This window comes from Artibeus jamaicensis, unplaced genomic scaffold, assembly GCF_021234435.1.
Source record: "Artibeus jamaicensis isolate MK-2021 breed Jamaican fruit bat unplaced genomic scaffold, CSHL_Jam_final contig_2259, whole genome shotgun sequence".
NCBI lineage: Eukaryota > Metazoa > Chordata > Mammalia > Chiroptera > Phyllostomidae > Artibeus > Artibeus jamaicensis.
In genome coordinates, this window is record NW_026521468.1 from 3,347,424 (window position 1) to 3,371,764 (window position 24,341).

Below are 24,341 nucleotides of genomic sequence, written 5' to 3' on the forward strand. Positions count from 1 at the left end.
GCATGAATATGTGGAACAACAAATCAGTGTTTCTCTTTCTCTCTCTCTAAATTTTCTTTAATTTAAAAATAAAGTATACAGTCCAGTGGGTTTCGGTATGATCACAGAACTGTGTCAACATGGTCGTTATCTAATTTTAGAACATGTTCATTGCCCTAAAAAGAAATACTGAACCCCACTCCCTTCCCCCCAAACCTTGCCAACCACTAACCTACCTCGTCTCTAGGGATCTGCCTATTCTAACCGCACATATGAATGGAATCGTGCCATAGGCAGCCCTTCAAGTCTGGCTGCTTTCATTTTAGCATGTTTTCGAAGTTCCTCTATGATAAAGCATTCTTCACGTAGCGGCACTTCATTACTTCTTATCACAAATAACATCACGGATATACCACTTTTATTTCTCCATTCATAGCTTAATAAACATTTGGGTTGATCCCACTTTTTGGTCATAATGTGGTTATGAACGTTCGTGCATAAGTTTTTGTGTAGAAATATGTTATATGTTTTCAATGCTCAGGCGTAGGTACCAAGGAACAGAACTGCCGGGACACATGTAACAACATGTTTAACTTTCTGAGGAACTGCCAAACCGTTTCCCACAATGGCTGCCCCATTTGACATCCGGCCAGCGATGGACGAGGGCTCCGCCCTCCCCACAACCCCAATGACACTCACGACTGTCTGCCGTTTTGGTTACAGCCACCCCAGTGGGTGTGAGGAGCTATCTCGCTATGGTTTTGATTAGCATTTGTCTCATGGCTAATGATGGTGAGCATCTTTTCGCGTATTTACTGAACTTGTATATCTCCTTTGGAGAAATCCTTAGTCTTCGGGTAACCTACATTAACTCCCGACTGTTCTTTTGTCAATTCTCGATTTATCACCAATAAGACGATCTAGAAAGGGCAGGACCTCCTCGAAGCCTGCTTCTGCTAGAACTTTTTCTCAGCCCCAGGCCTCTCTTACCAGATGGTGTCTATACATTTCAAAGCGAGAAAAGCCAATGAAACGGCAGTGCTGTGCCCGCCTTCCCCACCCCAACCCTAACCCTGGCCACCTACCGGGATGGCGGCCTGGGGGGCCAGTCCATTTTCCACCACTGAGAGCATTTCCACTCACACAGCAGCTCCCGAGGAGAACCACATGACACCTGCTGGGACAGAGGGGGCCAGATGAGCAAGCTCCCAGCTCACCTCCCCAGCACCCCGCCACCAACCCTCACCCCTCACACCCCCAAGAGGGCAGCATGAGCTCAGCTCGTTGTACTCAAACTGCAACCGAAAGAAAGGCCTTTGAATTCAAAAGTAAAACTGAGAGTGGATTTTCTGGAAGGAAACAAGGAAGGAAAAGAGTCTGAGGGCCGGGATCTTGGAGGGGGAGGAGCCCTGTGGAGGGCCAAGGGTGGACCCACCCCAAGGAGGGGGCGGCAAGGGCTCTTTACTGCACGCCAAGCTCTGGCACTAAATGCAGGAAACGACAGGCTGATGATTTTGCTGCAGAGCTGAGGGTGCCCAGGGCTGCTGTGGCTGCAGGTGCAGAGAACCCGCAGGGACCAGAACGCAGGCCTCATACATCACAGTCAGGGCCCGGCCTTGCACCTGCCCCCTCTGACGCCTTCCAGTGCAGTGTCTGCCACTCAGCAGTGAAAAGTACAAGTGAAACAGCTGCAAAAGGGAGACTCTCCTGCCACACATCCGCTTCTCCTTTGGGCTGCGAGGGTCAAGCTTGGGCAGTACAAGGACACGTGTGAAGGGGAACAACACTGGTTCTAATCTCAATTTGCCATTAACCAGCTACGCACACGGGGCCGCTGTATCAGACTGCTCAAAGGGAGGTTATGACTGTGGAAATGCCTAGCACAGGGGCCAGTATGTACCAAGAACGACTGGCACCTATAATCGTAGTGCATGTGACCACTTGAATATACAGGCAAAGCATCCCACTGCCGGAATCAAAATGCACGGGCAGGTGGAGTAGCACAGGAAAGCCCCTCAGGCAGCTGGCCCCCTCCCAGCAGTGGCTGAGGGTGAAGTTGGGGAGGGGCTAAGGGCTTGGGTCTTGGTCTGAGGGGCTGCTGGCTGGCCTGCCCACCCCTGCGACTTACACAGGGTGGGCCAGGCAGACACACTCACATTTACACAAATGTCTAGTGACCCCACAGCTGAGCATGAGGGGACACCAAAAATAACAGGTTATTGCTGTCTCTGCTCCTCCAAATCCACCCTGGGTGGTGTGGCTTAATGGACTGGGTGCCAGTTTGTGAACCAAAGGGTCGCTGGTTCAATTCCCAGTCAGGGCACATGCCTGGGTTACGGGCCAGGCTCCCAGTGGGGGCAGCTCAAGAGACAACCACACACTGACATTTCTCTCCCTCTCTTTCTCCCTCCTTTCCCCTCTCTCCAAAAATAAATAAATGGAATCTTTAAAAAAAGTCTTAATATTTCACTATACACTAAAAAAAAAAAAAAAGAAGAAGTTAAAACCAAGGCCTGCTAAATGGGTTTTATACCCTTCACATCTATTGCCTCATTCCATTTCTTATAACAACCCTGGGAGGGCCCTTTTATTCCTTCAATCCAACTGATAAGAAACTGACCCAGGTCAAGGAACTTCCCAGGATCCCAGAGCCGATGCGGTGGACGCCCCAGCCTTGGCCAGGACAAGGCCCGCCGCAGCTCAAGGGAAGCCCCAGGCCCCTGAATGAGTGTGATCGCCTTCCTTTGGGGGGAGACAGGCGAGCTAGGGCTCGCTCTGTAGAGTGGGGGGGAAGGGAGCCAGAAGGAAAAGCGGGCAGCAGGGGGCTGGGGGAGGGCCCTTCAGCTGAGAGCCCTGGTGGGAAAAGACCCTGATTCAATCCCTGGCCTCTAGAGTGGGCAGGGGGGAACAGGACCCAGAACCAACCTTCCTGAGTGAGGACATGCAGGGGAGGGAGGGGTGCATGCAGAACGGTCCCTGCAGAGCCAGCTCTAGTCAGGGTGCGGAGACCCCCAGGAAGAACACAGGGCCCTGGCGGCAGCCCCCGTCCGGCTGCCTCACCCTTCAACCATCTTCCTGCTCCTACCTGCCCAGATCCTCAGGCCCCTCCTTGGAGACCAGCTCCACAGTCTGGCCATGCAGGGCAACAGGGAAAGAGCTATGTACTGTGGTTAGAGACCCTTTAAAAACATGCCTGATCCTGGAGGCTGGGTTCAGCCAGCCAAGGCCTGGTTCTCTGGCTCCAAGACACTGAGCTCTAACCCCATTCAACGATTCCAGCGGCCTACGACCAGCCCTCAGGCCTCAAGCTGCAAAACTGCCATTCCCTCAGCCAGCCCCAAGGCCAGGCTGCCCTTAGGGGTCTAGACCTCAGCAACCCAAATTATAGCCTGGGTCCATTAAGGCCCATTCCGGGAGGAGGCTTATCAACAAGTGGGTGCTCTGGCCCAGAGCAGGTCTGTGAAAAAAACAAAAACAAAACAAAGCAAAATGACTGAGAGGTCAGAGCAGAGTCAGAGAAGAGACAGTAACAGTAGCCTAAAACAAAGTGTCAGAAAAGCCACGAAATGATAATAGCGGAGATGAATCCAGGAGAAAAGCCACCTGACAATTCACCAATAGGACTGGGACCCTGGGGTTCAGGCCACAGTTCGGGGCACACCTGCCCGACCTGTGGTGTGTATTCCACAAAGCCTCACAGAGGCAGGACACGGGCTGCCAGGAGTCCCACAGCCTCTTGCTGAGAACTTGCTGGTGGAAGCAGGCGGGGCTTTGGGTCTCCTGACTGCTGAGTCAGTGCTGAGTCACTCTCGTGGTGGCCCAGGCCCCAGCCCACCACCCAATGGGGCTGGCTTCACTCCCAGTCCTCAGGACAATCTTCACTGACACCAAGAACCGAACCAAAGAGAGGTGTGGCTTCAAGGAGACTGGGCTGCAGGGACTAAAGACCAAACTTGAGCACCAGTGGAGTTTAGCAGAAAAGGTGAATTTGCTTTTTAGGAAACTCCAAACCCTGCTGAGCCTGCCTCTCCCTCTAAGTACCGATTCATCCTGACACAGCTTTTCAAGCTTCTCTCTTCTCACCAATTCCTCTAACAGCCCTGGGAGAGGACTTCAGAGAGGAGACCGGGGCTCAGTATAAACAGGCCCCAGGTAAGGAACAGAATTCTCTGGTTTCTTCACCCCACACCCTGTGCCTCTGACCAGACGCAACTGCCTCAGGTCTTTGGTTCAAGGAGTTTCAGGCAAATTGAATACTTGCTGACCCTTAAGGGTCACTCAGAAACTCCACTTACCAAATAAGGCTTCAAGTCAACAAGAAACCGTCTTGCCGACCAGCTCCGCAGCCCCAAGCAGCTGGGCCAGGTTCCTTCCCTGGTACCCAAGTTTCAGGACTGTCCTTTCTTACGTGTTCTAGCACACAGTTAGGGAGGAACTGTCCTGGTTCTTTTTCTTCGCTCTACTGCCTGGCCCTCTAAACATGTCCAATTTTACTTCCTCCAGAAACCAAGGAAGAAAGAAAAGGGGAAAAATGGCTGACATGAGACTTACATTAAAAGAACAAATAGATGAGCCGGCCTCACGGCTTTCGAAGCATTGCAGCCATCAGTAAACAGCAACCCCCTCTCCTCGGGGACTCCTCAGCCATTCCCAACAGTCTCCTCTCTGCGGATTGAATCTAATCCCGTACCTGGCTATTCGGAACAACAGCCTGGCATTTAAGCGGTCCAGCTACTATAGTTCTGATCGATGAGTCATGGTTTTCAACTGGAAAAGAAAAAATGACAAAGTTACCTTCTGATTCAGAAAGGCAGCTGATCTTTCAGTCATGTGAGTGAGGAATGAGTAAACAGCACCTGCTCCCACCTGAAGAAAATTGGATTTCTGTCCAGTGTTCTCTGGCAGGTGAGCTGGGGGAACCAGGCCTTTGAAGTAATTAAACACCAGCTGGAGGGTGAGAAACTTCTGGCTTGTGATTCCCAGACCACGGACTGGTGGGTGAGGCCCGAAATGTGAGGTCAGTTAACACTGGCTATCTTTTTTTCCTCCCTCTTTCTTTCCATCCAATAACAGCCATCTCCCCCAATTTCTCGTCCCATATCCCCTGGGGGTCTAGCAAGAGCACATCTCTGAATGAATAAAAACAGGTACTTTCTGTGGGTCATTCACCATTGTATTTCCAGTGTCTAGAAAAGTGCACGGCACACAGTGGAGCTCGAAAAACGCCTGAATGAACTGATGAATACAATAAAAATAAGGCTCAGGGCAGGTACCTCCCTCTCATAAACGGTGGGAAGCTGAAGTACACAACTCTCCAGTGCTAAGAACTTCCACTAAACCCAGCTACCGACAGGCTGAAAACCATCCAGACCTATCACACCTTACTGGGGACGTACTGGAGGTAGAAGAGCATCCAATTTTCAAAGGAACGAGACTACAAAAGGCAAGTGAAGACAGTGGTCCTGCTTGGGGCCCTTTAAAATTGCTGTCATCTGGCCAACCCCCTGAAACCAGGTCACCAGAACTTGGAGGGGACATGTACTCAAAAAGCCCAGATGACAAATGCTGCGCATGGGACCTGACGGCCTCAGGATGCCCCTGTGCCTCAGCTCCTTTCAATAACTCAGCTCCCTCTGTTCATTGGCAACCACAGTGGCCGACAGTCAGTGATGCAGCCCCCGAAAAAAGAGGAAGCAGCTCATCGGCCTCCAAACCCACCTAGTCGTCAGCCTCCTCAGGATCCGCTCACTGACACTCTTCACAACATGTGACATCACCCCTGGCACCCATGGTGTTCCCTGTGATCAGTGCTGGGACTGATCTGCTACCAGATGCGGCACAGAGGAGCCTTCTGTGAGGGTCTTTTCCAAGGTCTAGGGCAACACCCGGTGGAGTGGCTCTGTAACCATGACCAGTCTCACACCCTGGTACTTCCTGAGTTTCTTCAAGGCCAGGAGACCAGCCAAAAGGAAGTGATGGCTTCTATTGCCTCAGCCTGAGCGAGCTGCATGAGTGCCCATTCCTCACCTTTCAGGCATTTGGAAGATACCTACCATTCCACAGCAGTAGTAATTTAATTGCTAGAATCAATTAAATGAGTATGATTGCTAGAATCATACTTCCTGAGGACAGAAGGAGGGGACCAGACACCTGGGGAAAGCCCCTGATGCGGAGGGGTATCTCTACTCCTCCACACTCATCTAACCTCGGAGGCCCTGCATGAGCTGGTCCCGCTGTTCAGTCTCTAACTGCCCAGCTCTGAGTAAGCCCCTAGATTCGCTGTTGAGGGACGGCTGGTGGGGCTGGCAGGGCACTCTAAACTGAGCTCTCAGACTGAATGGGGACTGGGTCAAGGGAAGAGTTGGGCCAATGGGTGCAGAGTTGAAGTAAAGAGTTGAGGTGGGGACAACAGAGGATATGCCATTAAAGAGAGGGAGAGAAACATCAATGTGTGGTTGCCTCTCTCGTGCCCCCTACTGGGGACCTGGCCTGCAACCCAGGCATGTGTCCCAACTAGGAATGGAACTGGTGACCCCTTTGGTTTGCAGGCCTGTGCTCAATCCACTGAGCTACACCAGCTGGGGTTGGAGACCCCATTTTAAAGATTGGTTGAGAGCAGTAGGAATTGGTGCAGCAAGAGTTAGGGGCAATTTAGCAAAGACTTAGGGATGGAGGATGTCCTGAGGATGACTGGAGATGGAAAGGAAGTATATGACAGGCTAGAAGTTAGGGGTTGAGTCTGTGAGGACAAGAAGATACATTCTTGTAAGACCTGGGACAGGACTGTGATTGACGAGAGTTATCAAGAAGAAAGACACGAGCTCAAAGCACACCTACTTTGGTGTTGGGTCTTAAATGAGAGTGGGTCAGAGGTGGGCTGTTTAGGATGAGCAGACCTTGGGAGCTGAGCAGGGGCATGTGGGAGATTGGGATAAGAAAGCTGATCCGGAAAAACAAACCAGAACAGTGGTTCTCAAAGAGATTTGCGTGGGGCATTAGGACTGCCAAAAGGGCTGAGGGCTGAGGATGAGATGTGTGAAAGAGGGAGGCGGAGGAATGTGACTGTGATCGGGTTGGAACTGGGCTAGAGTGGGGTCAAGGGTGAGACGGCATTTATGCAAGACCGGTGATGAGGGGGTGGGGTTAAGGGCTGGAGTCGGGTCACAGGTGGAAGAAAAGGGGACTGGCTAGCAGTGGCAATGCCTGACGGAGGCTTGGATCGGAGTGGGAAGTTGAGGAACGGGATTTGGGTAGGGAAGGGTGCAGGCTCTGAAGCAGGGCAGTCTCGAGGCAACCGGGAGTTTGTGATCACGGCGAAAGCTGGCCCATCGCTCCTACGCGTCCCGGCCCGCCGCCCCTCTGCTGCCCTCCAGGCCCCAACCCCTAACTCACCAAAGGGAGCAGGTAGCGGAGCATGAAGTTCTCCCAGCCGCAGCAGCCCCCGAAGATCCGACCTGACCCAGCGGCCTCCGGGTTACCGACAACATCAAGCTGCGCCCAGGGCGACTGACGCCATCACGTAGGCTCAGGGTAAGGCCCCGCCCCCGGCCCGTGGAGCCTATCGCGGAGCCGGAAGGAGTCGCGAGGCGGGGCGTGAATCGAGGGGGCGGGGTCAGCGCTCCGGGACGCCTAACTGTACCCAGCACCCGAGGGGCTTTGAGAGGATGCAGGTCGGTTACCCTAGTGGGTTGCTGAGAGCCGAGGCCTGGCGTCGGGGCGGAGCGCGTCCTCATTGCCGGTTTCCCGCAAAGTCTGCATCCAAGTAGATTCTGTTGGCCGGCGTCATGACCTCGTCTGGCCTCAGCTCTATCTGTGTAGCTTTGGGGCTGTCGTTTGGCCTCTGCTAGTGGAGGTTGTCCACTTGGAAAATGGGACCAATGACTCTTTATTTGCCTCTGACACGGTGTCAGTGTAGCCCGGCAGACAGAGCTCAGGCCCACGTTGTAGTCCCCAGGATGGCGGCTCTCTGGAAATATTCGTGTTTTGACCACACCTTGCTCCAAAAGGAAGCGCCTAGAGACCCCTTGGGCATTCTCCTGTAACCCGACCATCAGCAAAGCTCAACTAGCCATGCAGATAAATGTGTTTGATTTCCTTCGTAAAAGTGACATTTCTCTTCCAAATGGACTCACAACTCGACAGCTCTGGAGCTGGGGGTGGATTGAGGGGTTGAGGAGTCAAGGAAAAAAGAAAAAATATTCATGGACACAGACAACAGTTGGGGAGGAGATGGATGGAGGTGGAAGAGGTATAGAGGGATAAAAGGTAACAGAAAAAAAAATTTAATGAAATAGACCTGGCTGAATGAGCGGGGGCCTGTGAACCAAAGTGTCGCAGGTTTTATTCCCAATCAGGGCTCATGCCTGGGTTGCAGGCCATGTCCTCAGTAGGGGGTGAGCTAGAGGCAACCACACATTAATGTTTCACTCTTCTTTCTCCCTCCCTTCCCCTATCTCTAAAAATAAAATCTTTTAAAAAAATGAAATAGACACATTATAGCTTCCTCACGTCATTTCCCCTGATTTACCCTACTTTGATCCCGAGACTGGTTTTTGGCTGAAATGTAATTTTATCAGATTAAATTGCTTCACAATTTTTTTTTTTTAAGTAGCAGGGGGTATATTGCAGTGCTTCAGACGCTTCACAGATGCAAGCACTGGTCAATTGGCACTGAGTGTGAGCAGGGAGGGATGCTCTGGCGTGGCTGGATGAGGTGCAGGTGGGGACAGGGCTGGTTAAGGAACAGGCCAGTTCTTGGAAGCAAGCTGCACTGATCCCCACTGGGGCTCCTGGGCTGCATCTGCCTTTCCAGGAAAGAAGGTGTCCCTTATACCTCCAGGAAGGTCAAGGTCCCAGTACCAGTTTCTATTTGTAAAACCAGCCATTGGGGTGTGGCCCTCCGTGGTGCAGTTCTCTCTCCAGCAGTGAAAACCGGCCCCTGCCCCCCCCCGACCCCAGGTTTTAGGCTAGATGAGTGAGTGCTAAGGGCATTCACTAGGGTTATGGGTTGAACAGGAAGATTAGAAATAAAAACGTAGTAAAATCTGAGAATCTCTGCCCTAACCTAGGAGATAAGGGCTCAGGGACTTAACATTCATGGAAAGCTGTGACTTGTCCTCACCGACCACCGAGAAGGAGGTGCCTTTGTTATCCCATAGTATAGATAAGAAAACAGGCTTGAGGGAAGCAACTTGGGGCCCAAGGCTGCACCACTAAAAAAGGGAAGAAGGAGGATTCTCACCCAGCTCTGATTCTAGCTGGAGAAGTAGCATAGTTCCCTCAGTAACAGAACAAGTGGGCTTTAGAACCAGGAATGCTTAGGTTGGAATCCCAGCTCTACCCCATGCTGTTTTCTGGGCCTCCCCTAAACAGGGGCCTGGAGCAACCTAGTAAGGGTGGGGCTAAGACAACTGCCACAGTGTATTTTTTTTGTAGGTCCCTTGAGATAGCATTGAAGACAGAAATTTCTCAACTGAATTGAATGTTCAGAAAAAGAGAAGTCAGGTCACACCGCCCATGGCCCTTTAGCCTCAGGAAGAAGGATCGGGATGTGTGAATTCATAGACGTTTCAAAAACTCTCAGAGCCTCAGTTCCTCATCTGCAGATTAGGGAAGATGTCAGTTGGTGTGAACACTAAATAATGTCCTTGGGACAATGCTTGGTCTGTGGAGAGCACTTGAAGCTGACTAGTCATTATTATTACAGTTATAGCAATTGTCACCTCTTTAAGCCAGTCACAGCTCTGCCTACAACTATTATCTGCCTACAACTGTTATGCTGAACAGCGGAGTGAGGTCCTTACTCTGAGCAGAGCCATCAAACTAGTGTTAGTACAACCGCCTCTCTCGATACTGGAATAGCTGGTGTTCTCCTGGGTTCTGCTGTGGGAAGCTGGTTCTTCCCACACTCTTTTTAAAAGTGGATTTTAAAGTTTTTATTCTTTGTCAGTGATACCTCAATAAATCTAGAAGAATGATCATAAGACAGTGAACTGAAAAAACAAAAACAAACACAATTTATCGTACACACAGTTAAATAAGATTTTGCAGGTAGCCTGAGGATGCAGTTCACTCGGTGGCGGTGTCCTGTGCGGTGGTGGTTCACGCTGGTCTGTCACGCAGCCGAGTCTGTGGCAGCGACCCTTAACACCGCAAACTCACCACGCAACCTGGGGTAAGAGGAAGAAGGCCAAGGGACAATCACGCTACTCCTCACTTCCTCAGCCTGGTCAGGAGTTCTAAGCTGCTCCCCACATTTACATCTGGTAGTACAGCTCATCCTCAGCGGAGGAGTCCTTGTCATGCAGCTTCTGTGCCATGTCTTCTATGCACCTCCCACTGCACGGTCTGTACAGGTCCCTGAGCCAGAGCGGCCGCCTCCCGGAGGAAACATCCTTCTGGGAAACACACAGGGGGATATTAATTCTTGTTTCCCCTGCTGTGTTCCGCCATAGAGTACTTTATCTTACCTTTATTGTGTGTTCCGGGGGGCATCCCGTAGGCCAGAGAGTTGAGAAAAGGCCCCTTGGAGGAAAATGAAAAATGGCAGTTAGTGGTTTGTGCCCTTCATGTCTCTCACCATGGGTAGCTCTGGTCTTATTAGGACTAAATGGGTACCTGGGTCCATACCGATGAGCAAAATCACCACTCTCCTTCTTGGCCAAGTACCCTCATGCAGTTAAAAAAAAAAGAAGAAGAAGCCCTGGCTGGTGTAGCTCAGTGGATTGAGCAAGGGCCTGCAAATCAGAGTGTTACCGGTTTGATTCCCAGTCAGGACACATGCCTGGGTTGCTGGCCAAGTCCCCAGCTGGGGGCACATGAGAGGTGTCCACACATTGATATTTCTCTCCCTTAATTTCCCTCTCTCTAAAAATAAATAAATAAAATCTAATATATATATACTTTTAAAAAGCAACACCACTTGGACAAAAGCAGTTTACGCTCTCCAAAAGCATTTTACATCGTTTGCTTCAGAGGAGAGAGAAAGTGCTTTTATTTTCCTAGCTGCTTTATCCCATAAGCTAAATCACACCAAGTCAATGCCCAAGTTTGAACAGCACAGTAGCCGGCTGCTGCCTTCCGTATGGCAGGAGGCCACTGCTGAGTGACTGAGTTGTGCAATCAGTTTAAAGGTCACCACCAGCACTAAAATACAAGACACTCTTTTTGAATGCAAACAGAATAGAAACGCAATCAGAGTGCATAATGATTTTGTTTAGAGAGACTAATGTCGGTGTGGTGTGTGTGCCCTGAGTTTGGACACAGAATGCAGCTCACGGCCCAAGCACAGTGAATCAGTGTAGAAGTCCCCAGCTGGAAAGGCACCATCCTCTTTCTGACACTCACTGGCCATGTGACCGTGGGGCAAGATTTTTCCCTTTCCTCTTCTCCACTTCCTTATTATTAAAGGAAAAGACGAACTACTATGTAAGGTCTCTCCCGGTTAAAATTGTACGGGGTGTGGATGAAGCAAATGGAGAGGACAGTGGCCTGAAAACTGGTAGGATGAGAAGGGGAAGTTTTCCTGCTACTTTGCAGAAAGGCTTTATATATTCTACCTTTCCTCAGCCTTGAAGGAGACCAGCGCTCTTCCCCTAAGACCTTGTGGCCTCCCCACTGCTTCCCCAGAGCCTCCACTACTAGCAGGAACAGCTACAACCAAGACCTGTCCCTCTGCACCCTGTCTCCTCACAGGACCAGCGACAGCAGACGCGTGCGTCCGTGCCAGTGCCATTCTATCTCAGCTCGGGCCGGGGAGCTAGTTTGCAAATCTAGGCAAAGCACCAGGGTACATAAGTACTCTTTCCAAATTCGGTGGCTTCCTCACTGTAAAAGGAGGAAACTGAAAGAGACAGGTTCTAAGTCCCCCTCTAGTTCCCTTCTGGGATGTCTGTTTTCTGTGCAACCTCCTCTTCTGGCTTAGGAACCGTCTGCTCTTTCTCAGCACAAATCACCCCGATGTGGCAGGGAGAGCTCACGGATGAGTTAGGCGGCCCATGAGCTCTGGAAGTTCTGCTCTGGATCTCAGGAGCTCTGTCCATCTGGATGTGCTCAATGACCAGAGAATCTCTACCTAAACCTGTCAGCGCTGCTGCATTACTTTCTGCATTTTTAGGCGTGTGCACCAAAAGTCCAGCGCTTTTTTGGAGCCGGGGACCCTGTGTGCATCCCATTCTTTGGCCTGGATACACCTACCAACTCTACCTTTGTAACAGCTCCACCAGTAACGTCCTTCAGATACATGGTGGCTTTTCAGACGTGCAGACCCTCCCTGGGCTGGGCTACTTCATGAGTGTGCTTCGGATGAGCGTGAAAATTTCAACCTCTTTTTTTATTTAAAGATTTTATTCACTTATTTTTAGAGAGAGGGGGAGGGAGAAAGAAAGAGAGGGAGAGAAACATCAATGTGTGGTTGCCTCTCCCCACCCCCCTGCACCAGGGATGCAGCCTGCAAACCCAGGCATGTGCCCTGACTGGGAATCGAACTGGTGACCCTTTGGTTCCCAGGCTGGCGCCCAGTCCACTGAGTTACACCAGCCAGGGCTGAACCTCTTGATTTGTGTGCTTTAGTGGAATTTTCTGGGTCAAGTGAGTAGTGAACCATTTTCAGAGGTCACCTCAGGTTGCTTAGAGGAAGAAGCAGCCCCTGTAGATCTAAAATTCTACTTAAAAAAATGCCAGACTAATGGTTACCTTGAGCTTCCTTCTTTACTGTCCTTTGACGATGTTCTATGGCAATAAATCTGTTTTGGAAGAAAGCAACATCGTGATTATTCATCACAATGACCACTGTCTCGAAATCTTTATTCGTCCCCTTTTAAGTGAGATGGCAACTTTTTTGAGGACAGGAATTTTGTTTATAATTTTTTGATTCTTTCATAGTCCCTAACTTAGGATCTTGCATGCAGCTGGCAATGCCTTTTACTGGTTGTTTTAGATAATATTCAGCAGATAATTCCTATTAAATACTCTTAGAAAAAAGAAAATAAAAATATCTACCAGAAACCTACACAGCAGCTCTGTTTTAGGGTCAAGAACAAAAGTAGGACATCCATTGTCGCTGTCACTATTCATCGTCATTGAGGGGGTCTTAATTTAATAAGAAAAAATAGCATTGAAAAGAAAGAGACAAAACATATTTGCATATGAGATGATGCAAAACTTCAGAAGCCCAAGAGCATCAACTGACATTTCATTGGCAGTAATACAACAATTCAGTAAAATGGCTAAGTCCAAAGTCAAGAGATCAACATGCAAACCTCAAAAGCTTTCCCACATACCACAAATAACTAATGGAAAAATCCGATTACATTCTAAATCTATTCTAAAGACAGAACGTATTTTGGAAACCAGAAAGAAGTGTGGTCTTACCGCAATGAAACAGAAAATCACAATGAAAGTTATCGCCCCTATAATCACAGGTATGGCCACGCCGAGTTTGCCGAGTTTGCCAAGTTTGCCGTTATACCTGTATTCTGGCAACTCTGTAGTGAGCTAAAAAACAAAGAACGATTAAAAAAAAACCCCAAAGAGATGGAAAGGATAAAAACTAACTATCCTCTAGCCTATTCTAACTATTCTTAACTACTGCTCTAAAACCTCACTCTTTCAGGTGAATTGCTAATATGTTCTTAAAGAACATACCAAACCTACATGTTATGTGCTCTTGGCGTTAGCATTTTCTTGTATAATTTGTCTTGTGTGTTAGGTCCGCCTTTGGTCCACCCTAGGAACAGAGGCACCATTCTCTCAGTGAGCAAAGTGGGATGAGAGATCACCGTCTCAGTCACATGGCCAAGATGAGGTTCCAACTAGGTGCCCCTGGCTGTCCTGCCTGGGTGCTTCCAAGGCAGGTGCTGACCCACTGGAAGCCCAGGTCCCACACGTTGAGAGCGATCCTCACCTCGCTGGACTCCCGCCGTGCTTCCCGTTCCCCTTTGGCTTCTCTCCTCTCGGTCTTAAAGCTCTCGTTTTTCTGCGGATTTGCATCTTGCTCTTCCTTGGAAACCTTAACTTCTTGCTGCTCGCTGAGAAGCTTTATCAGGAGGCCTGTTCCAGAAAAATGGTTTCCTCAACGACTTTTTAAAAAATTGTGTATTTTTTATATTTGAAAATATTTTTCAAATTTATTTTTAGAGAGAAGGAAAGGGAGGAAAAAAGAGAGGGAGAGAAACATTGACCGGTTGCTTCTTGAGCACACCCCCAACTGGGGACCAAGCCCGCAACTCGGGCATGTGTCCTGGGTAGGCATTGAAGTGGTGACTTTTGCTTTCCAGGATGATCCCCAACCAACTTAGCCACACTGGCCAGGGCCCTCAACTGATCTGGAAAAGTTCCTGTTTCTTCCAGTGACTCACGGCATACCTCGGTCTGGCATGTTTGAAAATGGCAGTTTCATCAATGGTGATAACATTGTTCTACATGTTCTATATTTCCCCCCAGGACACGGCAATATGCAGTTTAGGGCACGAATGTCCCTTCTCCCACTACGGTCTAGCCGCTCACTCAGGAAGGCCGACAGGCTGTCCCCCTTTTTGCCAGAGGATGCTGTCTCCAGCTCAGCCGTCAGCTTCGCGCTGGTGTCCTTCTCCCAGCCTTGCAACGCCTTTTTGAATGATTCTTCTATGAATTCTTTATCTGTCAAAAAAGAAGAGGCCACTTTTGGTAAGGAAGGACTTACGGGACAGCTTTGGTCAGCCGACGGCCACGCAGCCCAGTGAAAACAATGGGAGCCAGCAGGCGTTTGAGTGCCATGTGGAGGGGAGGCAACGTGAGCCTGTGATCGTCAACACAACCAAAGAGGAAAAGGTTTGTTCTTTAACGAGTGGTTATCACCTAGAACATTCCATAGTGTGAACTGTAGTAACTTTATGGAGGATTAATCCATTGGTCCCCAAGGGCCAATTGCCCAGAACTGAAGAAAATCTGAGGCTGGACGATTGCAGTCAGTTCGATTCCTGGCAAGTCGGCTGCACCTCCCCACACTCATGGGCCCCACCTGTCCTGCTCAGACGCAGAGGGAGCGTGAGGCTTCCTCCCTGCACCTCTTCGGGTTGCTCGTGTCCTTGCCACTATCACAGATGACCACGATTAACACCCACTGTGAACAGGTCCACACCTGGACATGCCCTTCTCCACTTGCCCACTGATTCCTGAGCGTGGTCCCTACCCCAGCCCCCATAACAGAAGGCTCTGTACAGAACAAACCACTATGTCCACACTCGCTATTTGCTTAAATTTAGGCAGGCCTCCGGGACGTAGGCTGAGATTTGGCAGGCCGTGTACCAGTGTGGAATGATCAACAAATCCACACAATAATACTTGAGGTCCTAAGTACAGAAGGACAAAGGCAGTTTTGCCAGCTGCCAACTCTGCTTTCATTTCATGTCATTGTTTATGTTTTCAGCTTTACCTGGGGAATCATCTAAAGCTTCTGCCTACGTGAAGGTCAAGTGTATGATTTGCAGCTGGGTTTCTTTTCTTGAATAATTAAAAATATCGCTGCTGGTGATGAGGGTCAAAGAAGGGAGGAAGGGTCCAGAGAAAGGAGGGACATGGGCTTGCGGACAGCCCCGGACTGGGACCCGGAGACCTAGGCGATAGGTCTCAACATTTCCTGATCTTGTTTCCACACACCTGCCAAAGGAGATCAAAGTGCCCGTTCTGCCCAGGGTAGAAGGGAGCAATGAGATTGGTCAAAACATTGTTTTGAAAGCCAAGCAATACTATCTTTATATGAGAATCACCGTGTTGTTATTTATGACCTGCTCCATCAAGATCACTGACAGAAAGTGGTATTCAAGCTACCTGGGCATGAAAGCACATTCTGGAAGTTACCATGTAGGTGCCAATAAACCTAATATGCAGAAAAACACTTAAAAGCACCTGAGTGTTTGTTGGATAGGAAACCCTGAGCTTCAGAGCAAGCTCAGAGAGGGACAGTGAAGAAGACAGGGGCCCTCCCACCCACCGGAAGGGCCTGGTAGCTGCTTCCGGTGAAGGAACCAGAAATTACCAGCGTTTAAATAGAACTTTCATACAACAGCATCGTTGGGGCTCTTTTTTATAAAATGGCAAAAACAAACAAAATAAACACGTATCGCTACCTGTCCTAGGAGGCAAAGGACAATTGAAACGAATGCCCACAAAACCGGTGCACGAACCATGACGCACGAATGAACAAGTTCTCACTTGGAAGCGAAGCGCCGAGCAGAGAGCACAGCACGCACCACGCGGCCATCACTGTCCGTTCCACACCCCTCCCGTTCCTTTCTCGCTCCTTAATCGGACTCACAGCGAGGGAGGCCTTCTTAGAAATGGAGGGGGTTGAACTCTGAATGAATGAATAAAAACGATGCAGGTCCATTATTTGTTTAAGGATTTCTCATCCTCGACTGAAAATAGAAATGAAAACGTCAATAAGATTAAAACCACCGGGCGATTCAGACTCACCACACCGTGTGTTTGAGACACATTCAGAGTCTCAGTGCAAGCTGACTGTCTGGCCGGCAGCCTCGTTATCACTGTTAAGTTGGCAGAAGCAGCAGGCCAAAGGGCTAAGTAAGATCCTATAAATGGAAACAGAATTAAATTAGTGCCAAAGAGGTGGGTAGGTGGAGGAGGTAGGCCCAGGCTCCGCTGGGTGTGCGGAAGCCTTGCTGGGGCACGTCACCAGGGCAGTTTGGTCGGGTCCGGCTGTGGGCTGGTCCCGAACAGTGGAAATAAATAGAGGGCAGACATGCCCAACAGAAGGGTGACAATGGCCGTGGGTGCGGCATGCCTAGAATGGAGGGGACAGGGCGTAGGACGGGGTGACACAGACCTGTAGTTTAATTCAGAGGTGTCTCCTTCTCCCAACCTGAAAGTCTCTCTTTGGGTTGAGAGTGCACAGGAACGGGAAGACTTCTTTTTTTTAAAAAATTCTTTTCTTTTTTTAAAAGTTTTAATCTCTTTTTAGATTTTATTTATTTATTTTTAGAGAGAGGGGAAGGGAAGGAGAAAGAGAAGGAGAGAAACATTCATGTGTGGTTGCCTCTCACACGCTCCCCACTGGGGACCTGGCCTGCAACCCAGGCAGTTACCCTGACTGGGAATTGAACCGGCGACTGTTCGGTTTGCAGGCCACCACTCAGTCCACTGAGACGCACCAGCCAGGGCTAGGGAAGACTTCTAAGAAGACTCTGGATAAGTCCCCAACTCATGGAGTCCCTTTTTCAATTCCTAACTGCGAGTAGTAAATATATTAGAAATTACTCTGGGCGTAACAAACATTATATGGTTAAATAATTACAGATTGCATTGGCCAAATCTGGGGGATTTGAACATTCAAAAGAATGATGCTAATAAGGCATAACAAGATTAATTTAAAGGCATGCCCATGGGTTCATGGTGATACCCAAAAAGGAAAAGAGGGAGAGCTACTACTTATAGAATAAATTGGTCACTTTATAACAACCAGTGTAATAACAGATTGAGACAGGGATGATCATTGAGGCACAGATGGGTAAAAAATTGAGAGTAGTATCTTCACTGATCCCAAAGTATCATCCCAAAGATTATTTACTAATTACCAAGGGAAAAATGACTTTGCAATGGAAAGATATGGAAGACACCACCTTTACTGAGTGATCAAACACAGCATTATGAGCCACTTAAAAGGAAGCAGGAAGAATACCTCATCTACGTAGTATCCTTGCTAAAACAGTTCACCTTGAAGCTGATCGTGAGCAAATAGGCAAGTCCAGACTGTGGGACAGTTTACGGACAACCCTCTCAGACAGGCCCAAAATGCCACTGCCATAAAATACCGCCTCCCAAAAAAGGTAAGAAAGTGTTTTAGGCTAAAGAAAACAAAGTCATGACCTGTGATGCCAGAACTTTAATTGGATTCTGGATTAAAACAAAATGGATTTAAATAATATTATTGGCAGCATCCTCCCACCCCCCAAAAAAGAATATTACTTGCTTTTGGTTAAGATGGAGTACCTGGGGCCAATTTAACCTCCTGTTTAAAAACAATTAAAAAAATAAAAATTAAAAAATAAAAAAACCCAAAAAGCAAAACAATTTAAAAACCAGACACAATATATGTAACAGTTTTCAAGGAATTGGACTTAAGGCAATGAAGGACGCAGTCCCCAAGAGACAGGGAATAAATGAAGCGAGCCCTGTGGTTAGCAGGCTGCTCTAAGATTCCCTGCTCCCTTGCAGGAAAGAAACAACCCAGGCAGAGGCTGGTGAACTCCCTAGGAAAACGGAGATGAGATTCGGCGAAACCAAGGAGCCTAGAACTTACAAAGCAGAATTCTAGGGGGGAGGGCTGCACAGCCAAGAACTCTGGGGACATGCAGAGGGGTCTCAAGTACTGAACAAAGTGCTGGCCAGTGCGTGTGTGTGAAGAATTGCTTGAGGCCCGGAAGAGAACCACGTGTCACTCCCCCGCCCCCGTCACACCACCACCCTTCCCCTTGTCACCCAGGACAGTACTTCACAGGGTCACATGCAATCTCTCTCTTTCCTGTGCACCCTACCCCCCAGCTCCAGACAACTACTAAGTCTGGTAACTTCTTCCTTCACAGTGTCCCCAGGATTTCCTTTCTACTCCTGTCACAACCATTTGGATTCAATGCCTTCTCATTTTACTCCTCAGTTTTGCTAGAACATTCAATTTGGTCTTCCTCAATTAAGCTTCCCTTCTAGATTGCTCAACAGAGGGAGTCTGAAATAATCCTCTTATTTCAATCTTATTTCAATAATCCATCTTATTTCAGGTGTCTCTCCCACCTGAAAACTCCCAGTGGCTGTCCCCTGTCTTAGTGTGACTGTCAAGCCCTTATAGCTGATGGCCACGGTTTTTCATAAGCATAGTTTTCCCTGCTTCCTAAACCGATTCTTTACAGCCAGGCTGGCCTATTAGGTCCTGACCATTCCCACAGCCACGGCTTTGCCCACACTGGACTCACTATTCTTTCCCTAGTTAACAAACCGTAGCCACCATTTAAGTCCCAGCTGACGTTCTAGCTTATCCGTGCGGCTTGCCGACTTCCACATCCCAGTGACTGAGATCCTGCTGAACTATGTAGCATCTCTGGTCTGTGTCTCTTTTAGTACTTACTGTATGTTGCTGGGCATAATGTGCCCCAAAATTTTTGGCCCAAACTTTCAAGAAAAAAAATCTTTTTTAAAATTTTCGATTCAATTTTTTATATACTTATGTTTAGAAACAAAACCGATCATCGTGTTCCAGGGTGTTATTTTGCTCACTGATATTGTTATTGCTTTTGGGTTATACTTTTCATGCATGAGCATCAATAAAAGAATTTAAAATGTCTATATAGATACGGAATTAGTACTACCCATGTATAATATGTATCTTTATTTTTCCCTCAGAGGTTTGAGCAAAAAAGTGAGCATTATATACAGCAAAATACGGTAATTATGTCTCCTCTCCCTTTTGTGCGGATTCCATTCTTCTCATCTATCATTGTCAGGTGCTGTAGACAATGTCACACATCTGTGGCTCCCACAGTTACTTAATCCTGAGCTGGTCACAACACGGGTGACACAGATAGAAAGCCAGAGGACAAGATGAGTTCTGCACATAACTGAAGAGTCAAGTAATAGTGACAGGTCACACACACACACACACACACACACACACTCAGCCGAGCTTCCCCTGAACCAGAGGGGAGACTGTCACCTCAGGGTGCACTGAAGGCGGAGCTTCAACACCCACAGAGCATTCCGGAGGCTGGGCTGGACCTCTGCTGGAGTGGAGAAGGTTCTGCACCTGCCCGAGGCGCTCGAGGCGGTTCCACGATCCCCTGCTGGACTGAAGAGTCGGCATTTTGGGAGGGGGCCGCATACCCATTGGAGCTCCTCAGGGACTAACAAAGGTCTCAGCGGCTCAGAGGACGCTGTAGACTGAACTGAGGCCTCTTGTTGGGGTGGAAGCTGAGCTGAGGCTTCCTCCTGGGCTGAAGGGGCTCCTGCTTGCTGAGCTGGGGCCCCCTGAGGGGTTAGAGAAGGTTCCACTTCCTCAGGGGCCCCATAGGCCAAGCTGAGGCCTCTTGTTGGAGTGATGGAGGTTCGGAGGTATTTGAAGGCTCCGGTGGGGGGGTGTTGCTAATCCAAAGGCCGGGGCTCAACTGGCCTCAGTGGGGATAGAGGTGAGCAGGACCGGGTCCAGGGCCAACTCCAGGGGCTCAGCTGCCTGAGCCAGCACCCACAACAGCTGCACCTCTGGGCCCCATGTGAACAGGAGCCGTGGGGCCCAGAGGTGCAGCCCAGACATGACAGGAAGAGGTTTGGGGCACAGCGGGCCACCCAGGCGAGCGGTGAGCCAGCACCTCATGCTGAGTGGGAGCAGAACTGGCAACCCAGTCATGTGTGCACCCCTAGCAACCCAGCACCCCTCCCCGCCTCAGGTCCCAACCTTTATTTTGGCAACCTTGATTTGTCTTGGGCTGAAAGTGACTAGAGAAGAGGGGGCCTGTCCCCCAGGATCACCAGGGACCAAGTGATCCTTTTCCCCTGCACAGAGGACAACTACCTTCCACCGGGCCTCCCCTCCCACCTCACAGTGAGGCTGCACGCTGGGGTGGTCCCAGGCTCCAGCAGCCTAGGGATGATGGGGAGTGGATTAAAGGAGGCTGGGACTTGGGGGCACTGCAGAGCTTTCCAAGGAAGCCGCAGGGCCTGCCATCCCGGGAATTCATAAGTGTTAGTCCAGTTCTGGCAACCCAAACTCCTCTTCAAAGCTGAAATCTGAGAGACGTTCTTCCTCCTCTTGGCCATACTGCTTCTTGCTTTCCGAGGAAAGCAGCTGACCTACAAAGTGAACGCCAGTAGGGTGGTGGGTGGGAGGGGGACGCACTTTACAAGGTGTCTACAATGTCGCCACTCCCTCAGTGTTCTCAGTATCCACTTCTGATGCTTCATTCACTCCTGATGAGACAGAGCTACCACTGAGTCAGTGATGGCTCGCAAATTCCTGTGGATGGGGTTTGGACGGGCGAGCAATTCATCCTGGGAAAGAGGGTGTGAAACCCAGTGCTGACGGGGAAATGTCTCCCTCCCAGCTTGTCCCAGCACAGCCATTGATCTAGGACAGTAACTGGCACTTTTTAGAGGGCTAGCCTGTGTGTGCACGTGGAGAAGACACTTAGAGTGTTAGAGCCGCATGTTAAATACTTTTCTCGAAATACTGCAACCAGCGCCCAACTTGCTTCTTTTGCAGCTTCTTTTACATTCTGTTTTATTTCACTCCTGTTTATTGCCTGGCACAACCCCAGCATGTAAACTCCAAGAGAGAAGGGGCTGCATCTTATTTCCAGTGCCTAGCCCAGGGGTGACAAACTCATTTTCACTGGGGGCCACATCAGCTTTGCGCTGGCCTTTGAAGGGCCAAATGTAATGTCATCTCCTTAATAGTGAAGGAGCAGTTACATTTACACAACCCTCAAATTATTTCGGCCTTTTGAAGGCAACCGCAAGGCTGATAACATCAACCACTGTCTTTGCACCATCAACAGTTATATTTACCTGTACAGTACTCAGTAGGGATTTGATGTTAGCACTGAAGCCAACACTCTGGTCTACAAAAATTCACCTAAATTACCAGCACAGTCTATTCCTCCCTTGGCCTCGACGGCACAGCAGGATCCAGATCCACCAGTCACATGTCTTTATGTGCTTTTGCAATGTGTTAAACCGGCCCTAGAATGTTTTTAATTCCGAACAACACACACACACACACACAGGATTTGCCTGACACCCTTCTTCCTGGCTTCACTGTCTGAAAGCACAGGCCAAAAAATGGCTGAAACCAGGGTGCTTAGCCCAAACAGTCCACTGCCATGCGCTGCTACTCATTCTGGGCAAGGGGACAGATTCTAAAAGTTTAGAACACCAAATGTGTCATCCCTGTTGCCATAATCTTGCGAAATAACACTGCAAAAAGTAAAGCATCTAACAAGTTGACACCCTATCCAGTAAAGAAAGGAAACTGCCTGGCAAACGATAGGAAAAGGCAGCTCAAAACACACTAACTGCCCCTGAAGTCAGTCACCGGCCGCATCCTGCGCCCGAATCTAATCAGACTGGTTTCAGTTCCCCAAATGGAAAATGTTTGGAGTTATGGCACCCACTGAAGAATGATCAAAACTTCATCCATTCCAAGTTCTCCCCTTCTAACAATCGGTACCTGACCCATCTTCGATGAGTGCCTGCTACTGCCACCTGCAAGACACTATGCCAGAAAATGAAGGGGATACAAAATTAACATAGAGCCCTGGCTGGTGTAGCTCAGTGGATTGAGCATGGGCCTGTGAAGCAAAGGGTCACCAGTTTGATTCCCAGTCAGGGCACATGCCTGGGTTGCAGGCCAGGTCCCCAGTAGGAAACACATGAGAGGCAACCACACATTGATGTTTCTCTCCCACTCTTTCTCCTTCCCTTCTCCTCTCTCTAAAAATAAATAAAATATTTAAAAAACAAAATTAACATAGAGATACATAATTCTTAATTTCCGATAAATGTAGGGCAAGTATACACAAGGCAGACTGTCATTAAGAAAAACAATGTTATGTAAGTACACAAATATCCAGTTTTTCTTAAAGGAAACAGGACCACAATTTGTAATTTAACTCAGCACATACACTGTGATCAATCCCAGGTATTACTTGCTAGGTCTTCAAAGAGAATTAACGTTCATTGAAGTGCCCTATCAAAAATGCCGTGGAGTAGGGTCTTTTAGTCACTGTGGGTCTTTCAATCCTGGTTTCTCTGTAGAGAGGACTACATGTGATTTCTCAGAGCAAAAACTTTAACTATGAGAGATGTTACAACGACTGAAATCAAGTTGGCAAGAAGTGGCATAGTCCTCTCTACATACGAAACATTAAACTTGGTGATTCACTTCCCTTCATTCTCCAGCCAGCAAGCCCCCTCCATCCCAAGACAGGCAGATGTTTTTATCTTCGGGCAAAAGAAGTTACCCTTTCCATTCGCTGTCAGGATGCTCTAAATGGGATTACGCCTGGTTTATTTCTTTCCTTCTCCAGTAAGTATTTAAGCATTAAAAAAAAAAGAAACATTTAAATTTATTTAACCACTTCTATTGCCCTCGTCTCCTTATAAAAAAAAGTGACACATCTTACTTTTTAAAGATCCTATTTCCTCATAAACTTTACTTTGTAAATATTCTTAAAACTGGATTCTAATTGGGTTAATCCAGATATAAAAAAATCTTGTAGGTTTCTGTTATAAGCCACACTTTTTTTTTTTACAATTTAGTAACATGCAACTGTGTATTTAATACAAAGCAGCTGTTGTGCTTTAAAAAAAAATCATCTCAGCACCAGCCTCGAGAAACTCTGTGAGAAAACTGGAGAGGAGTCACCACGGAGAAATTCACTACAGATCCTGGAAGGACTTTTATCCTTCCCAATGGGATAAAAAGAAAAAGCCATTTTCTAACAAATCCCTCTAGACTCTTGCTGCACGATTTAGAAGTTGATCCCAAAGTTCACCCTCAGCAACCGTGTCTGCACGGTCAACCGTACCCGCCTGCAGCACGTGACTCGAAACTGTGTTTCTCAGGCCAGAAGCGAGGGGATCAAGTAGTAAAACCCGTGTCCCTACAACGTCTTACATTTTGAATTTTACCAAAATGACTTTGAATCGGATGAATTGCCACGTTTGTTTCGGGTTTGTTTGGTTTTCTGCGTTGCTTTTTAAACAGCCATTCACCAGCAAAGGCTGCAGGAGCCCATCAGCGCCCAAGGATAAAGACAAACAGAACCAGAGAAGGCTCCCGTGCTAATAATCCAAACTGACCCGTTTCCTCAACACATTTTAAAACCACACAGCTAGGGGTGTGCAGCGAAGCCTGGTGTGTGTGTGCGTGTGTGCGAACCTGTCTGGTGCTGGGGAGGACCGGGGTTCTCAGGCGTCACCTCACCTGGGCGGCCCACCCGCCGCAGCTGCTGCCGAGTTTGCCACGAACCGAGCCCCCAGCCAATCAGGTCTGGCCCGGGAGCGCGGTCACGTGAGCTGCGCCACCGACGGAGCAAGGCCCCGCGGCGGCCGCTAGGGGGAGCGCGGGAGCACCGGGTCGCGGGCGAGGAGCCCGGGTGCCCCCTTGTGGCGCGGCTGGACCGCAGATACAGGTGGCGTGGACCAGAAAGCTGCTGACCCTCGCGACGTGCCCGCATCAAAAGCCTCAGGAGACGACTCTATCGGGGAATCCCGTGCTGAAGACGAGTTCAGCAGGGCCTCCTTCTGTGTCTCCCCTTCTCCGACTCAGAGAAGAGGGCAGGGGAGTCCTCAAATGTATAACCCCCCGCCCCATGCTGAAAGAG

At 49.0% G+C, this 24,341-nt stretch overlaps 2 protein-coding genes across 6 annotated transcripts in view; both read right to left on the reverse strand.

Moving 5' to 3' along the window:
- Positions 1–7,493, reverse strand: part of PLEKHM1 (pleckstrin homology and RUN domain containing M1) — a 44,745-nt gene extending 37,252 nt beyond the window's left edge. For 2 of the 5 annotated variants that reach the window (XM_037162120.2, XM_053660359.1), the window contains exons 1-3: positions 7,372–7,492; positions 4,531–4,746; positions 1,065–1,153 (exon numbers count right to left, since the gene is read on the reverse strand). In XM_037162120.2, coding sequence (XP_037018015.2) covers positions 1,065–1,112 — 48 coding nt within the window. In that variant the 5' untranslated portion in view covers positions 1,113–1,153; positions 4,531–4,746; positions 7,372–7,492. Of the gene's footprint in view, positions 1–1,064; positions 1,154–4,530; positions 4,747–7,371 lie in introns of all 5 variants that reach the window. The other 3 variants (XM_053660365.1, XM_053660375.1, XM_053660369.1) reach the window with 3 other exon arrangements.
- A 2,339-nt stretch (positions 7,494–9,832) lies between these two features.
- On the reverse strand, positions 9,833–23,991 carry LRRC37A (leucine rich repeat containing 37A). The gene is made up of 10 exons (XM_053661127.1): positions 23,942–23,991; positions 16,432–16,547; positions 16,171–16,312; positions 14,485–14,616; positions 13,883–14,028; positions 13,351–13,473; positions 12,673–12,722; positions 10,449–10,503; positions 10,240–10,376; positions 9,833–10,148 (listed from the first exon to the last, which is right to left on the reverse strand). The coding sequence occupies exons 3-10, from the start codon at positions 16,217–16,219 to the stop codon at positions 10,094–10,096; spliced, it is 747 nt and encodes a 248-aa protein (XP_053517102.1). The 5' UTR covers positions 16,220–16,312; positions 16,432–16,547; positions 23,942–23,991; the 3' UTR covers positions 9,833–10,093.
- Between the last annotated feature and the right edge of the window lie 350 nt (positions 23,992–24,341).

What these genes read in the sequence shown, in the direction of transcription:
- LRRC37A (XM_053661127.1), bottom strand. Translation starts at nt 16,219, where the DNA reads ATGGCCGCGTGGTGCGTGCTGTGCTCTCTGCTCGGCGCTTCGCTTCCA. An exon ending in GCTCGGCGCTTCGCTTCCAA is followed by an intron (nt 14,617 to 16,170) that starts GTGAGAACTTGT and finishes CTTTTTTGACAG; the next exon opens with ATAAAGAATTCATAGAAGAA. An exon ending in TGATTTTCTGTTTCATTGCG is followed by an intron (nt 12,723 to 13,350) that starts GTAAGACCACAC and finishes CTTCCAAAACAG; the next exon opens with ATTTATTGCCATAGAACATC.